At 38.3% G+C, this 17639-nt stretch overlaps 1 protein-coding gene across 1 annotated transcript in view; it reads left to right on the top strand.

The window, feature by feature from the left end:
* LOC149851275 (transducin family protein / WD-40 repeat family protein) overlaps positions 1-17639 on the top strand; it is a 150588-nt gene that overhangs the window by 89394 nt on the left and 43555 nt on the right. Inside the window, exon 5 of the mRNA XM_089999640.1 lies at positions 12512-12589. Coding sequence (XP_089855766.1) covers positions 12512-12589 — 78 coding nt within the window. The remainder of the gene's footprint in view (positions 1-12511; positions 12590-17639) is intronic.

Genomic DNA, 17639 nt, shown 5'->3' with positions numbered 1-17639 from the left:
GGCCAAACGGGTTTCTTCTTGACATAAATCGGCCAAAATATCACTTAGAGGGGTAGAGGCTCTATGAGGTAGAGATCCTCTAAGTTGTTCAAATTCGGGACGAAGCCCATGAATAAATTGAAAGAACCTCTCTTTTTCCATTTGCTCTTGTCTCATAGCAATAGCACTTCCTTCCCATTGTGGTTTGAGAAGAACAAGTTCATCCCACAAAGAAGATAGGGCACTATAGTAGTCCCTAATGCTCATATCACCTTGCTTGGTAGCTCTTACCTTTTCTTGTAGAAAAAAATGCCTAGCAAGGTCTCTTTGGGTGTACATGCCTTTCATAAAAAACCATGCACAAATCTTCAACTCGACATTATTCATGAACCATGCTAAGATTTTAGCATGTTCACTTTCCCAATCTTCCATTTTAGAAGAATAATCAAGAATAGCCTTTTCCTTTTCTTCTTCATTCAAAGCTTTTTCCTCATTTCCTTCAAATTTAGTTAACTTCAATTGTGGTTCCGGAATGGTTCCACATACGTAACCCCAAAGCTTTTTACCTTTGAGATTATTCTCCATAGCGGCGGCCCACATGCGGTAATTGGTCCCATCCAATTTGAATGAGAGATCGATTTTTGCATCTTTGTTGGCCATTTAGAGAAACAAATTAATAAGACAAGAGAGAGGAGAGGTATTACTTGTCAAAGTAGAATCCGATGAAGCCTTCTTTACCAAGGCTCTGATACCATGTAATGAAGTGCCAAATGAGAAGGGGAAAGTCTTCAAGCGAAAGCACGCACATACACAAGAGGCCACAAAGGGGCAAAATAAACCACAAATGTGGTCAAGCACAAAAAAGAGATAAAAAATATTCTTCACTTCATAGAATGCTTCACAAGAAGCTTAGGAAATACATGGGGCTGTGCCCCTTATTTACACACAGCAAGGGACCCAAGGAGGGGCTCCCATAGAGTCGTTGGAGCCCCTCCAACGATCATAAATATGATCGTTGGAGGGGTCCAACGACTCTATGTGGACCCCTCTCAAATGAGAAAGAAAAACTAAAAAGAATAAAAAAGAAAAAGAATAAAGGAAAAAGAAAGAAAAGAAAAAGCATATCAATGATATGCGTGTATAGGTGAAATGACAAAAATACCCCTGTCGGGTTTTACAAAATAAATATATATATATATATATAGATAGACACGTAGTCATATATATATCATATATATGAATATGTGTCGTAATCTGTCTCTCTCTCTCTCTATATATATATATACATCATATTTTAACAGGATACACCAAACGGGTACAATCCTCGATGTCAAGTAGGGTTCTCGGGGTAGCTTAACACACAATTTGTATCTTATTACCGGGTTCTAAACTTAGCCTTCGACCGATATCAGGAAACAGCACCATCCATCGGAACCTTGGAAAATAACATCCAAAGTCGGGGACACCAGGGAAAACAGCATCCACTGACGCCACTTTCTTGGTATACCAAAACAACAACAACTGTGTCAACACACACCACCCCTAGGAAAAGTGGCGGACTCTCCCTAAAACCGTGGCCAGGAGAAGAACCTCAATATCGGGTTCAGGGGCGACAATACGCACACGGAGTTTTTGTATCCTCACGGTTTTCCCCAAAACCGCAACATCCAAGATTCCCTACACTAAAGCAGGGACATCAAAGAGTAATATGAATTACACTGTTCTTTACTTTATTTTATCTGGTTATTAATTCATCTATTTTACATTTGCAAATCAACATGTAAAAATTTTAACAACATAAGCTTGCAAAACAGCATGCCAAGCTTTTCACAGGACTATAGTCCGTAGCAACAAGGAACAGTGCAGTAAAAACCATAATATCCCCTCTGATTTGCGCAATGCATCAAAATAACTAAAACAGAGAACAACCGGTTCACGAGGCTCACCCGGCCCCTGATGATCCAATTGACCATCAATGCCCTCATAAGCAAAAAAAATCATAAAGAGTATGCCACTTATGCATTCTTTTCACACACTTTTCAATGCACATTCATCTATGACAAAATCAATAATATTTAAATACATGAGCACGAGTTCCCACACCAACATGCAATGCATACTTTCATTTATTGCACAATTCTTGCCAAATGCATGATTTCATTAATGAATTATTCCAATTAAAACGTACGAACACTCATGCCATTTTGATCTCGCAAAAGCACCTAAATTCCGTATATGTACATGCACAAGTAAGCCTGCTTGCAACAACAATTTCGAATAAGTATCACACAACAAGTTTAATCACATAAGGAACAACACCCCTTTGTATGCATATGATTAAGCCCAATACACTTAGCATAATTTGTAATATTCGCATGCATATCCTAACCAATTTATTTTTCATAAACAGAAAATTTGGGCCTGTCCATACCAAACTGCATATATATTATATATATATATATTTTTGAAAGGGAGACTGCTCTAGCATAATTTCAGTTAATGCAAGTATTCCTGTCATATACACGCTTCACTCACATATTCATACCATATGCACACCCTTATACACTACACATTTTAGTCAAGTATGTGAGTATTCAAGTGGTGGAACGAGGATGTCAAATTAGCTATTAAGGTTAAAAGAGAGTGTTATAGAAATCTAAGTAAAAGTCGTGATAATGAGAATTTGGAGAAGTATATGATAGCAAAGAAGGAAGCTAAAAAAGTAGTTCGAAACGCGAGAGATAAGATATATAAGGAGGTTTATGACAAGTTGGATACCAAAGAGGGTGAGAAGGATATTTATAGGATTGCAAAAATGAGAGATAGGAAATCGAGGGATCTGGGTATGGTTAGATGTATCAAAGATGAAACACAAAGGGTTTTAGTCAAAGATGAGGAGATTAAAGAGAGATGAAAAGATTATTTTGATAAGCTATTTAATGAAAGTCATGCTCAGGATCTTGGAGACTTTTTCATTCCTTTTCATGAGATGAATCGTGACTTCATGCGCAAGATTCAAAAGAAAGAAATTGCAGAGGCTTTGAAGAAAATGAAATCAAGAAGGGCAGTTGGCCCAGATGGTATACCTATTGAGGCTTGGAAATGCTTGGGAGAGAAAGGTTTAGAATGGTTGACAAATCTTTTTAACAAGATTTGGCGAACAAATAAGATGCCTAATGAGTGGAAGAAGAGTACTTTGGTGCCTCTATATAAGAATAAGGGTGATATACAAGATGGCACAAACTATCGTGGTATAAAACTCATGAGTCATACTATGAAACTTTGGGAGAGGGTGATTGAGTATAGGTTGAGGAAGGTTGTCATGATATCGGAGAATCAATTTGGTTTTATGCCTGGAAGATCTACTATGGAAGCTATACATCTTCTTAGACAACTTATTGAGAGAAATAGAGAGAGGAACAAAGATTTGCATATGGTTTTTATTGATTTGGAGAAGGCTTACGATAGAGTACCTAGGGACGTTCTCTGGTGGACAATGATGAAGAAAGGTGTTTCTCTCAAGTACATTAGTATAATTAAAGATATGTATGAAGGAGTAGTAACCAATGTCCGCACTTGTGGAGGGGTGACAACCAATTTTTCCTATAACGGTTGGGTTACATCAAGGATCTGCTTTAAGCCCTTTTCTATTTGCTATAGTGATGGATGAGCTTACGAGATCAATTCAAGAAAATGTGTCGTGGTGTATGTTGTTTGCTGATGATATTGTTTTGATTGATGAGTCTAGAGCTGGGGTTAATGCTAAGTTAGAATTATGGAGACAAACATTGGAAGCAAGAGGTTTTAAGTTGAGTAAGAGTAAGACAAAATACATGGAATGTCGATTTAGTAAGCAACGAAATAGAGATGGGAGTGTAGTGAAGCTTGGTGAGCAAGAAATACCGGTGGATGATTCTTTCAAATATTTGGGATCTATCATTCAAAAATATGGAGAAATTGATGGAGATGTAAATCATAGGATAAAGGTTGGGTGGATGAAATGGAAGAGTGCAACTGGAGTGTTGTGCGATCGTAGAATGCCATTGCGGTTGAAGGGAAAGTTTTATAGGACGACTATTAGGCCTGCTTTACTATATGGTACGGAATGTTGGGCCACCAAGAGACATCATATTCAAAAAATGAGTGTAGCCGAGATGCGTATGCTGAGATGGATGTGTGGAAATACAATAAAAGATAAGATTCGGAACGAGGAAATACGTAAGAAGGTATGCGTTGCACCCATTGAAAATAAGATGAGAGAGAATCGTTTACGGTGGTTTGGACATATTCGACGAAGGCCTAATGATGCTCCAGTTAGAAGGATGGAGAAATGGGAAAATATATTAGTTAAAAGACGTCGGGGTAGGCCTAGGAAGACATGGATGGAGGTGATAGGAAAGGATATGAATGCTTTGAACCTCACTGAGGACATGGCATTGGATAGAAATGAATGGAGGAGAAGGATTCATGTGGAAGACCCAGAATGATTTTCTTTGTTGGTTCATATCGCCGACCCCAGAAGGCGTAGTTGTTGTTGTTGTATGTGAGTATTCAAGTGATAACACACGTGACCTACTCATAAGTTTAAATGTATAAATACACCAATGTTACCTTCAGCATATTTTGTCAAGTGACAATCCCATTCCTTAACATGTACCCAGATACACCCACTTAACAGGAAACTAAAATTAAAAAGAAAAGCACACCACCCGTATTTTTGAACTAACATAACCTTTTTTTTTTTATACAGGTGGAATCTGCCAGCACTTGGCAAGTGCTGCCAGACCCACAAAAAACTAGGTATTTCCCAGCCGATGCCCACTCTACTCGGTTCAGCAGGCTCGACATGCCTGTCCAGCCTGTCGAGGCCTAGCTGAACAGGGCCAGGACTGGTAAGGGGGCTGTTAAGATTGTCTTTCCTTCTAAGCAACCAAAGTTTTTCTTTTCACCCCCTTTTTTTTTTTGTTGCTGACAGCATACCAACATAAATACCAAAGAAAAATTCAGAACATGAGGTATGCTTATGCATAATTAGAAAAAGAAATCCTAGTATGCATGTCCTTCATTCAAATGTTTGAATATAAACCGATTCCTTGCCAAGAAAGCATGCATTTTGTTGATTCACCTACAGGTATGCATGTGTAAACAAACCTACAGGCACTTTTATATATATATATATATATATATATATATATATATATATATATATATATATGCAACCATAACAAAATAAAAAGGCCAAGGATACTTGAAAGTATAGCTTACATTCAGATATGTGCCTAATCGTGATATACTTATGTGGATTTTACCTATGCAGTGACATGCATACGTTTTAAATAATCCCTTCCTTATACATTGGAAAATCGTGGAGGTCAAATCTACCTTAACGCACACCTGAAAAGCCATATATCTCATGGTCTAAAATTCTGTTTTCATAAAAATACATCTACATCTATTTTATTACACAGCAACCTTCAAGAAGATGAAAATACCTTGATTCCATCCATGGATTTTCAAGAAAAATACCACATGGAATACGAATCCATGTCCCTTTTTTTCATCTAAGACAATGGAGAAATCCGTACCTCTTTGGCGAAAATCTCCGACGATCGGCAGGTTCAACCGTTGCGAGAGAAGGGCCGACTGAAGTCTTCCCTTGCTGCTGCCGTGACAAGGGTACCTGCCGTAGCCTGCGGTGGATGCTGGTGGCTAAAAATCCAAAAACTAAACTAAACTATATATATATATACAGAAAACAGATATATATGTGTGTGTGAGAGTATAAGAAAAGATACAGAGAACAAATATACATACATGATATATATCAGAGTCACTGATATCATCGATATATTGAAAATATCGTGATTTTATCGGCCATTTCAAAGTAGCCGATAATATTGGAAATATATCATGATATTTTCAATATATTGGCAAATTATATCTCATGATAATATCGTGATAAATATCGCTAAAGAAAACTGCATCTGTTTTCAGATTTTTCTTTTTAAAAAAAGCCCCAAATTTATTAAAGATAAAAAATTAAAAAAATACTACAATATTTAAAAAAAGCAACCTTGGCCTCAAAATAAAGTTAAAAAATCAAATCAAATCGACGAGTTTTGCACATTTTGTGATTTTTTTGTTACTTGTTAGTTGTGTTATGTTGTTACTTGTCATGTAGTTACTAATTTATTGTTTGTTAGTTAGCTATTAACTTAGATGCTCATTTATCAATTTATCTTATCTATTTTAAGGTCTTTATCTTAGTTTTCTTTCATTTTTCTATTTTCTTTATTTTTACTTATTTTTTAGAATGTTTATTTAATTTTTTATATATTGCGAGATATTCATGAGATGTATCAACTTTTGAAAATCTTTTCGAGAAATACCCTCACTGAGAAATTACCTTTAATGATTGTAAAACCCGAAAAAAAAACTAACTTGGATTTGGGTTTGATCCGGAACCGGACCCGACCCGGACCCAATGGAGGCACCGCCTCCCTCGTGCCTTCTAAAGACAGCGAGGCAGGAGAGGGGTTATGAAACCCCTTCCCCTCTCTGCTTTCTCGTCTCTCTCCCGACCGACCCCCTGCCGATCTTGCATTCGACGAGCACGACCACTGGCATCCCACCGCCGATGACCCTCCTCCCCTCGCCAAGCTCTCCGACGACCTCCAGGTACGCACCCTTTCCCCTCGTTCTTCTTCTCTTCCCTCTGTCGCCTCCTCTTCCTCTTTTTTTTTCTTCTCCCTTCCGTCGACAGACAGGGGCAAAAGCCCCTTCCTGTCGGTCTTTTACGGTAAGGAAGGGCCGTCCGGCAGGGGCTTTAGCCCCTACCAGTTTGCCGACAGGTCGGCAGGGGTAAAACCCCTGTCGCCTGTGAGAAGGGTTCCGACAGGGGGTTTTGGGGCCCTTGCCTACTTTTTTGTCTTTATCAGGGAGGGTCGAGACCCTCCTTGTTCCCTTATTTAGGTGCGCAGGGGAGGGTTCGACCCTCCCTGCCTTTATTTATTGCAGGGAGGGGGCTCGAGCCCTCCCTGCCTTCGATCTTCGTAGGGGAGAGCTCGACCCTCCCTGCCTTCGTAGTACATATGAGGGGTCGAGCTCCCTCTTTACTCCCTCTGATTTCAGGGAGGGGTCGAGCCCCCTCTCTGCTCCCTACGGCCAAGGGAGGGGACGAACCCCCTCCCTGCACCACCTTTAGCAGGGGAGGGGCCCAGCCCCCTCATTGCTCCCTTTTACAGCAGGGGAGGGGTCAAGCCCCTCCTTGCTCCCTGTTATGGCAGGGGAGGGGGTCGAGCCCCTCCCTGCTCCCATTTTTCCGGCAGGGGAGGGGTCGAACCCCTCTCTGCACCCCCGTTGTTCAGGGGAGGGGTCGAGCCCCCTCTCTGCTCCCTCTTCTCTGGCGTCAGGCAGGGGCTTCGCCCCCTGCCTCTTTGTGTATTCGGCAGGCAGAGGCGAAGTCCCTTGCCTCCCTCTTTTTGATCGACGGGCCCCTGCCTCCTTGCATGCTCGACAGACAGGGGCGAAGCCCTCTGCCTCCCCTTTGTTGTTGACAGGCAGGGGCTTTGCCCCTGCCTCTCTTCTACTTTGTCAGGCATGGGCGCAATTATGCTTGCCTTCGCTTTCTGAGGGCAAGGGTGCAACCCCCTGCCTCCTCGTAGTTTGCTGACAGCAGGTTAGCAGGGGCTCGCAGCCCCTGCCCCTGCTTCTTTCGCGTTCAGCAGGTTTGCAGGGGCATGTTTCTCTTGCCTTTGCTTCCTTTACGTCAAGACAAGGATAGTGCCCCTGACCTTCTATTTTTGGTATTAGCTTGCTAAGATCGTCGCTTTTGCAACTCGTACAATGGATCCCTCTCGCGCTCTGCGACCCGAGTCGTCCATCGTTTACACCTGCAGGCGCCAACAAGCTTGCAGCTCCCCAAGGTAGGGGAAGATTGTACGGAGGACTTTGACAATTGAATTGAGTTCAATTAACTAAAAATTACAATTAAATAAATATATATGCATATATATATTTATAAGAATACGCATTTAACTCAAGGACGCGGTTTCGCGATCCTTGTCCTTTATTTTCTGTCATGTCTTTCCTTTGCGCCCAGGCTCCTGCTTTTGCAAATGTTTTGTTACTGCCTTGCCATTGCAGATGACGCTCATGTTTTCGCTCATTGCATGTGCTATAAAGGCATCCTCGTGGAGGATACAAAAGTATTTACCGCTCTCCCTCTTGCGACAAGAGTTGAGTCAAGAGCTTAACGATACATCCTCGTCTAAGAAGAGAGATACCTCCCAAGGATCCTGACTCTTCGAGTAAGCAGTCCTGCAGAGTAGACTTGAGATTTTAGGGAGCTGCACAAAAACATCAAAGACTACCCAAATCGATGTATTTGGAAGAATGTGTTTTGGCTGGTTCTGTTCGTCTATCCGACATATCTCGGGTAACCCCGAATTGGGGCTTGAGCAAACTTTTTTAGCGGGGGTTCTGTTGAGAAACCCGTATCCCATTTATCGAGGTCGGTATCGAGTCATGCAAGGCATGTAGATACCACGATAGCGGATGAGATTCTAGAAAATCGCATGACAAATGTTGGCACAAGCTGTTGGCTGTTTCAAAAGATAAAGAATGTCAAAAGTAAAGTTCGACAAACATTACATCTTTGTGAAACACTTTTATTGAGGCTCCTATTGAGGAACTATACCTCTTTCATCATAAAGTACTTGTAGTCGTGCACTACACGCTAGTACTGCGATGATCGGATGAGACAGTTGTGCGACCTCGAACAATGCTAAATGACAATGTTGTAAACACATAAAAATGAGATCGCCTTCACAGGTAAGATACTCATTTGGTCAAAAAACCAGAGCATATAGAATGAGTCGTCAGTTAATTTACCACTGACGCACTCATTGCCCTTGTGTTTCTGTCAAGGGAGAGGATGAATCGGTACAAAACTCTAATGGACAGGTTGTTAACAACCACCCCACGGGCAAAGATCTGGCCTCTTCAGTCATTGAAGTTAGTGAAAGGGACTACCAAACATTATCCTAGGTGGTAGATCCCATGGACTTCTGCATAAGTTGGATACATCCGTTGTCAAGTACCTGCCTTTGGGGAATCCTCTCTCGGCTAAAGCCGTCCCCTTAGGAGCGAACTCAACTAGCTATTCAGGTTATTGAAAATACATAGAATAACAGACACCCGAACTAGTTTCAGCTGTTTGTACGATTTGTCTGCGCGTACCCGCAGGCCAGTAATATTGAAACATAAAGTATGTTCACACTGGTTGATGGGTCATGAGACTTGCTTGTTGCGTGATAGTTCACAGCTTACAATCAAATGAATCGTCATGTTGCGTTTGACGGTTGCACTGCTTACTTGCTTTGAACTGTTTACCTGCTTTGAACCGCCTACCTGTTTTGAACGACTTACCTGTTTAATTGTTGATCTACTTTAAACTGCTTAGCATGCTGAATTAAATACTTTTAATTCAGTTTTCTGTAGTCTCTCTTGTGCACCTACTAGTTTTTCGCGAAACTAACCCATTCTATGGGTACAGGTGATGATTAGGTACACCACGGGCGATGACGCGATTGCAAGATGGCTTCAAGACTTCTTTTAACTGCTCTTAGCTCGCGTCCTGGACGTTTTTGGGTTTTGTAATGAATTTTCTTGGGATATCCGAATTTTGTAATATTTGGAAACTTCTTTAAATGAAAGTGGCTTTTCCAAGTGTTTTGCAAGTAACATGGATTGTGAGTTTTGGTTCTTTTAGCTAATGTGCCCAAAGTTGTCAGCTTGCCTTTCTGAATTTAACAAAAGAATAATCTTCCGCTGATTTCATAAACAAACTCTAAAGGAAAGAGATTTTTTCTAGTCTCTTGCCTGTTTTCTGAAAGGTTCGCAAGTTTGAAATTTTGAGGCGTTATAACGATACAGGCGATTATGATATATATATATATATGTGTGTGTGTGTGTGAGAGAGAGAGAGAGAGAGAAAAGATACAGAAAACAATATATATATATATATATATGTGTGTGTGTGTGTGTGTGTGAAGTGTGAAAAAGATAAGAAAATAGATAATAATTGAGACAAACAGAAATAGTACACGCAAAAACTATACAATATATACATATACATAGTTACATATAGTTATATATAATATATGCTTATAATATATATATATATATATATAATTATATATATTTACACACAGAAAATAGATATATATGTGTGCGTCAGCATGTCTATGTGTGAGAAAAGATAAACAAATAATCAAATATACATACATGATATATATATATATATATAATTTATATTTAATCTGTTTGACTGTTTCTGAGTTATTTTTTTGGTTGACTATTTCCGACTGTCACATGGGTGCGGGTGCAGGTGCGGGGGTGCGGCACTTTAAAAAAACTTGGGTACTGGGGTGAGGCAAAAAAATAAAAATATATATATGTATAAAGTCCAAAAGTTGGACATAAATGACTTTGGGTGTGGTCAACGCACCCAGGGTCAGTTTGACCGCACCTGGTGCCGCACCCGCATCACGTCGTGTCGACGCGGGTGCGGCACCCATTTGGCCGAGTTCCTATGACATAGGTTTCTGACACACACACACACACACATATATATATATATATACATGAAACACAAACACAAAATACAAAATATATAATATACATATTATAATAACTGAAATACAGAATATATATATACACGAAACACACAAACACAAAATACAAAATATATAATATACATATTATAATAACTGAAATACAGAATATATATATAACTGAAACACAAGATGATCAGTTATATACATGTATATAACTGAAAAACACAAGCTATAGAAAAAAAGGAAAAACAGGAAGGAGAAGAAAAAAAAGGGAAAAATAAAAGGGAAGAAGGAAAAAGAGAAAAGGGTGGGGGGGGGGGGGGGGGGGAGGAAGAAGAAGAAAACCAAGAGAGGGATGGAGAGCAAATTGAGAGAGAGAGGGAGTGTAGCTGTTCTAGTCTTCTTCTTCTTCTCGCTGCAACAAACTGAGAGAGAGAGAGAGAGAGGACTACACCCTTCCCATTTTATACTTTGCCTTGGAAAAGTAGAAAAGGACAAGACTGTCCTTAAGCCTAGTCAGTAACAGCCTAGGTGAGCTAGGCGGTAAAAAGGGCCCCACTGCCCAAACCCAAAAGCCCAGATGGTGGGGCTATGCCTAGGTCGCCGCCTTTGACAACTAAGGTTATATGTAGTGCTGGTTTATGGTGTAGTGTAATGTAGGAAAGGATTATCAATATTGTCAGCCTTCTTGTGCTGTACGGTAATGTATATGACAAACATAGTCTATTTATGACACATTCAGTTTGTTAAAGTCATTATTGCTCTGCTTTGTGACGTTGGTTTAAGCTATTAGCCTGTTATATGATAAATGGATCCTTATTCAGATTCTTCACCGTCAATGTTGCCTCGAGGCCCTCTGCTACTTTGTTAAAGTGATTGGTGGTGCAAAAACTACAACAAATATAAAATGATACAAGAAGTTGGATGACTGAGAATAATAAATGCCAGAGTTAGGAGTATGCTGAAAGAAGTTCTGGGAAAATTCTGGTAATGGAGGAAATCAAGGAATACCATTTGAGACATGATGAAGATGAGAAAAGTCACATGCAAGCATGATTTGTGTTGTTATTGTTGTTGTTGTTGAAGGAACTAGGAGAATGGAGATGAACAATGGTGACTGTCTGGAGGATAACACAAATTGACATGGAGTACTTATTAGATTTAAATAGAAACAGAATAGTAGAACTATGTAGCCTCCTGGAGTTACAAGATGTACCAAGCACCTTTCTTGACCTTCAGAATGTTCAACAATCTGGTGGTTAAAAAGAAAAGGAAAAAGAAAAATGTAGCACACAGTTAAGAAACTATGGTCTAGGTTCCACTGAGACTTAGGCCCCTCCTGAACATCATGAGTAGTTTCATTTGTGTAACAATTCATCTGAATTCTTTCTGGAATTGGTAGAAAGGTGTAAGTTATGTTTTCTTTCTATGGCATCCTTTGTCTATCTTCCTGCTAGCCTTGTCATCCAGAAGGCTGCATATGATTTGTTTCTCCAAATAAATGCTCTCCAGTTGGTTCAGTGAAACCTGGTGTATCATGAAGATCTCTCTTTAATCCTTGTAACATAGCTATCGTGTCCACTCATATTTACAATCTGCTACACTGAAGACGTTATATCTTCAAGGTTACCATTCGTTTATGTTTCTGGTTCTTTTAATATTTTCTGCACAGAGCAGGGGTAGCAGAGTTAACCTTGATTATCAATTTTTTAGTGGTTGAATAGATTGTTGTAGGCAATGAGTTGGATCCAACTTTTGATTATCAAAATTCTAGTGGTAGGATAACTTGCTCAAGGGATCTCTTCAGTTGGGCTTTTGCTCATGATGTTAAATAATTGCAACTAATGATGAGACAATTTTACTGTTAAGCTTCTTTAATACCTGTTGATCTTGGATTGCACATCTTTGTACAGGAAGATGTTAATACGGTCTCCTTTGCTGATGAAACTGGCCATATCATGTATTCTGGAAGTGATGACAGCTTTTGTAAGGTGGTTTGAAATTTCAATGCAAAAGAATGCCAATTTTATGCTTTTTTTTATTTGAAACTTGTTCATTGTGTAAAATTGTTGCATAGGGATGGAATTACTGGACACCCTTTCTCTTCAGATGTTTTAATTTAGTGTGTTTTTGTGTATAGATCTATCATCAGTCTTCTTCAAAATTTTCTTATTTCATGTTGATTGCTTCTTCAATCATAGTAATCCTTAAATGAATGAGACCAATGTTGTGAAAAACATTGAGACATAGCAAGGTGCAAGAACCGCCCATGAAGTGAGGCATTAGCCTTGAGGCATAGAGCGTAAGCTTCACAAAAAATATTAAAAAATAAAAAAATAAAAAAATATATAAAAAGTGTTAAAAAATAAAAATAAAAATAAAAATAAACAATGCATTACGTATGAAACAATAATGAATAATAATTAGAGAATATAAAATAAATTTAAGCAATGATTATAATGCAGTAGTTTGAATGATTTAACAATTGTATTATTTAACCAAGGAACAACTAATAGTAATCCAACACAACTTATTTTAGTACCTATCTATAGAAACCATGGACATCCAAATGTCATTTTTTTGTTAAGGAATTAAACAAAAAATAACAGCTAAGAAACAAATCAAATATGAATTTCACTAATCAGTAGAAATTCTTATAATAGAGCACCATGATAATGTCTGATGTTTGGTTTAGATCTAGTTTGAACCAAAATTAGTTAATTGGATGCAACAAAGTGAAAAGAAAGAAAGAGGAAGAGTATGTGCAAAACATAAGGAGAAGAAAAGAAGAAATAAAGAAAGAAGAAAAAGAAGAAAAAGAAGAAAAAGAAGAAAAAGAAGAAAAACGGAAAAAGGGTAGAGAAGAAGTAAAAAAAGGTCAAATGGTTTGATGCCTATTTGACCACTTATGTGTGAGGCGTGCACCTCAAAACTTATGAGGCACACACTTTGCCCCATATTGCACTCAAGGCGAAGAAACCTAAGCCTCACCTCGAGGCACAATTTTAACAACACTGTATGTGACACTATGTTTCAAATAGTATTTTGGAATAATTTTCTTGTTACAAGCAACAGTTTGTTTCTTTTACTATTAGTTGATTTTTTTTAAAGGCTAATGATCAGATTCTTTCTTTTTCTTTCTTTTGTTTTATTTGCAAATAATAGAAGTTTGTTATTGATATATATTAGATTTGAACTGAATAATGTGAGTGGCACTTAGTCATGCACATGATGAGGGCATAGGATAACCATGCTCATGGTTACTAATTGCCACAATGGAGGCATTTTCTTTGAATATAAAGAATTGTTAACTTGTGACATCAAAGAGGTGAACTGAAACTTTTACTAGAAATGAAATGAGGTTATAGAACACAAATACATGGGTTCACAAGGTGTTACTGTGGTCTAACCCCAAAATTGCAAGTGCTAATTCCATAGCTTGCTTTCTTTTGTAGATTTGCTCTGTGCATTGAATCTCCATAGCAAAATAGTGAAGTTTTCTTTTTGATGAAAAACTTGTTTTGTTTGTCAAATTTTATGCAAATATGAGAAAGCAGTAGAAATGCTAATGATCCTTTGCATAAGTTCCTGGTGGTGATAAACCTCATTCATGAAAACTCATTATAACCATAATTTGTTAGTTACCTTCTATGATTCTTGAAACTATGAGCCATTGGGTGAATTTAATCCAATATCTATATTGATTCATATACACAGAACATAGTTGGTCACATCTCTCTCTCTCTCTCTCTCTCTCTCTCACACACACACACACACACAAGCATCACTGGGACTGAATCCTGAGTTTCTATGTTTTTGAACCTTGTCCTGCATTCAACCTCTTCTGGGGCAGGTCCAAAATGTGACTATTGTTGTCGTCCTTACGTTCCTCCTCTTGTCAAGCTTTAATAGTTACATTGCATATCACCCGTTTGTATTAGTGCATGTTATGTTCATCTATTGATACATATAGTTAGACAATTTCTTGATTGTGTTTCAAAACCGCTAATATGGTGGTTCTGGTCCTGGTTGAGGTGATGCTGTTTCTCTTTATTCAGTCCTGATTGAGGTGATGTTGTTTCTCTTTATTCAGTTTTGTAACACCCTGAAACTTTAACCCACAAATGTAACATTTTTTTTGAAACACAGCGGAAATGATAAGTTCAATTTAGGTTAAACGTATCAGGCGTGTCACACACATTCATACCAAAAATATCATTCCATATATTTACTAAAGTCTAACATCAAATAAAATTATAAGTTCATTACAACAAGTTTAAATGAAAATGATTGAACTATCCAAAATCTGTCTGGGGAATATAAAAAATTCATGCATCAAAGGTGCTTTTATAGCATCCCATTCCTCGCCTTAAATGTTTAAATAGTAGGGTCAGACTACAACCAGTCTGAATAGTAGGAACACCGAAGAAATAGGTGTATACTCAATAACAAGTATGCACCGACATACATTCATACATCAGTCGTATGCAATACATTTCTACCTCAAAGCCTAAATCGGTTTAAGAAAACCCACAACAAGATACATTCATTTAGTAACATTCAGACAAGTATAAACTTGATAAACAAGAATCACATTATTAAAGTGAATATTAATTCAATAAAATTATTTTACACAAATTTAGTAATTGTTCATCTTGTTAATTTCCCTGCGAGTATAGGCAGAGCCAATGCAATCGTAACAGAAGAGACTACTCGGGGCTTCATTATTCTAAATATTTTAATAACTCGAGTAATCTAACTGAAATTGAAATCCAAACGGGCGACACACAAACCAAGAGAGAACCCTAGAGGCCAAACCCAAAATATGATATATCCTAAACTTTTGCAGAAGAACATGGATCTACCACCTAAAAGAAAATTGGTAGTCTGGTCCCCTAACTTCGATGACTGGAAACTGACAGAGTCATTGCCACTCGAAGCATAACCAGAATATCCCCGAAGTTTTGTACCACTTACCCTCTCGTAGGTAAACCCAAGACTGAATGAGTTATCTGTTATTATTATGATATATATATATATACATACATTATTCTTTTCCATCAAAGCTTTATTAACTTACCTCACATATGTGCAATTGATATTGCATCCATGACTTAATAGCCCAGGTATCCACACCGGGTAACCTACCATATTGCCTATTTGGCGTGGTTTTCCAAACAAACCACTCATAGTAGTGGATAAGATATGGTCCAACTCATTAAATTAACCCATTTAGTGTGTCTCAATATCTTTAAACCAGTTGGGCTATACAATTTATTTATGTGTGCATTTACTTGAAATTTCTTAATATGGGTGCACCTGCAACACCCTAGGGTCTATTTCAAATTCGAGCCCAAACCTGGGCAACCCTTGGTGTACACGTCTTTTTGTAACACTAGGTGTAACGCCCCCAAAATCCCGGACTTGTAACTTTTTAGGAAATTTTTTAAAGCCTTGTAATAATTCCTTTATCAGAGTTTAAAATAGCAGTTCAGTGGAAAAGACGTTTGAAATAACAAGTCAACGGACCTTGGGTGCATTACGGGTGAACCATTTCCATTACACAACGGATTTGTAACTCCGTACATTCATTGAAACCAAATAGATTCAAAACAAGGTTTTACAATTTATACGAAAAAATGGAATTTCAAAGAAACCCTTATACCAAAAATATCCTCAGGAGCAAAACATCAGAAAAAAAGTCTCATCATGATATCATCACGCCATCGTGCCATCGCTTGTCGTACCGACCTAATCATCACCTGTACCCATGAAACAAGGTCAGATCGATAAAAATCAGGTAGGTGCATAGATATAACAACTCAGAACAAGACTAACACATGCGTAGTTTCATTTGTTATATGCAATTCAGAATAAGTAAAAATGAGCATGCTAATCTTGTTTTTGTATCGTTCCAATTTTATCAGATGTCTTCTAAGAGTGAGCAGAATGACCATGCTAACAAAATTCAGAACAAAACTAACATATACGTTGTTCCTTTCGCGGTGTGCAAGTCAAAATAAGTATAATGAACATGATAACTTTGTTTCAATATTAAACTATCCTGAGGGTACGCACAAGAGAAACGTAGAAACAACTAAGACTACCCAGGAGTTTGTTATTTCATGTATTTTAATACCCCGGACAACTAGCTGAGTCTGCTCATAAGGGGACGATCAATGACCGAGAGAGAATTCCTCAGAGGCCACTTGTTCAAAGGGATGCATCCAACTTCTGCAGAAGTTCATGGGAATTACCACCTAGGATAATTTTTGGTAGCCCTGTCCCCTAACTCTTATGATTGGGATACCGAGTCATTTGCTCGAGGAGTGGTTGTTAACAACCAGTCCATCAGAGTTTTTTTCCATCCCATCCTCTCCCTTGACAGAACCAAGAGACGAATGGATACGTCAAGTTCTATTTTAACTGACGACTCATTCTACATGCTTTGGTCTTTCAAACCAACTCGAGCATCTTGCCTGTGAAAGAGATGATCACCATTTATGTGATTTTCATTTCATCATTGTGCATTTGCACGCTACGAGGTTACCATAAACCTCTCATCCAATCATCGTAGTACTAACATACCGCGCATGTTTGATAGTACCGCTACGATGAAAGGGGTATCAGTTTCTCAACAAGAAACCCTATCATTAAGAAATTTCAATGTTTTGTTTATTTATATGATTTCCTTTTTATCATTTTGTATTTGCATGCTACGAGGTTACCATAAACCTCTCATCCAATCATCGTAGTACTAATATGCCGCGTATGTCTTATAGTACTGTTATAATGAAAGGGGTATCAGTTTCTCAGAAAGAAACCCCAATACTATTTTGAAATCTCAAGTCTCGTACTCTAGGCTGGGGATATCTGAGTCATTCGGTTATCACAACAAAAGACCATACGTATCTCTTAGGGCTACGCAGGGTTGAGGGAAAGACCTAGTTGCGAATAGGCAACCACTAGATATCCGTTTTTGTTTTTCGAAACAACAAATATTTCAAACATTGAAATCTTGCATGAAATCCTCTTTTTTTT

This window comes from Nuphar pumila, chromosome 1 (assembly GCF_984573655.1).
Source record: "Nuphar pumila chromosome 1, dmNupPumi1.hap1.1, whole genome shotgun sequence".
NCBI classification, from domain to species: domain Eukaryota; kingdom Viridiplantae; phylum Streptophyta; class Magnoliopsida; order Nymphaeales; family Nymphaeaceae; genus Nuphar; species Nuphar pumila.
Note: the sequence above shows the minus strand (reverse complement) of the source record. Positions and strands in the feature narration are given on the sequence as shown.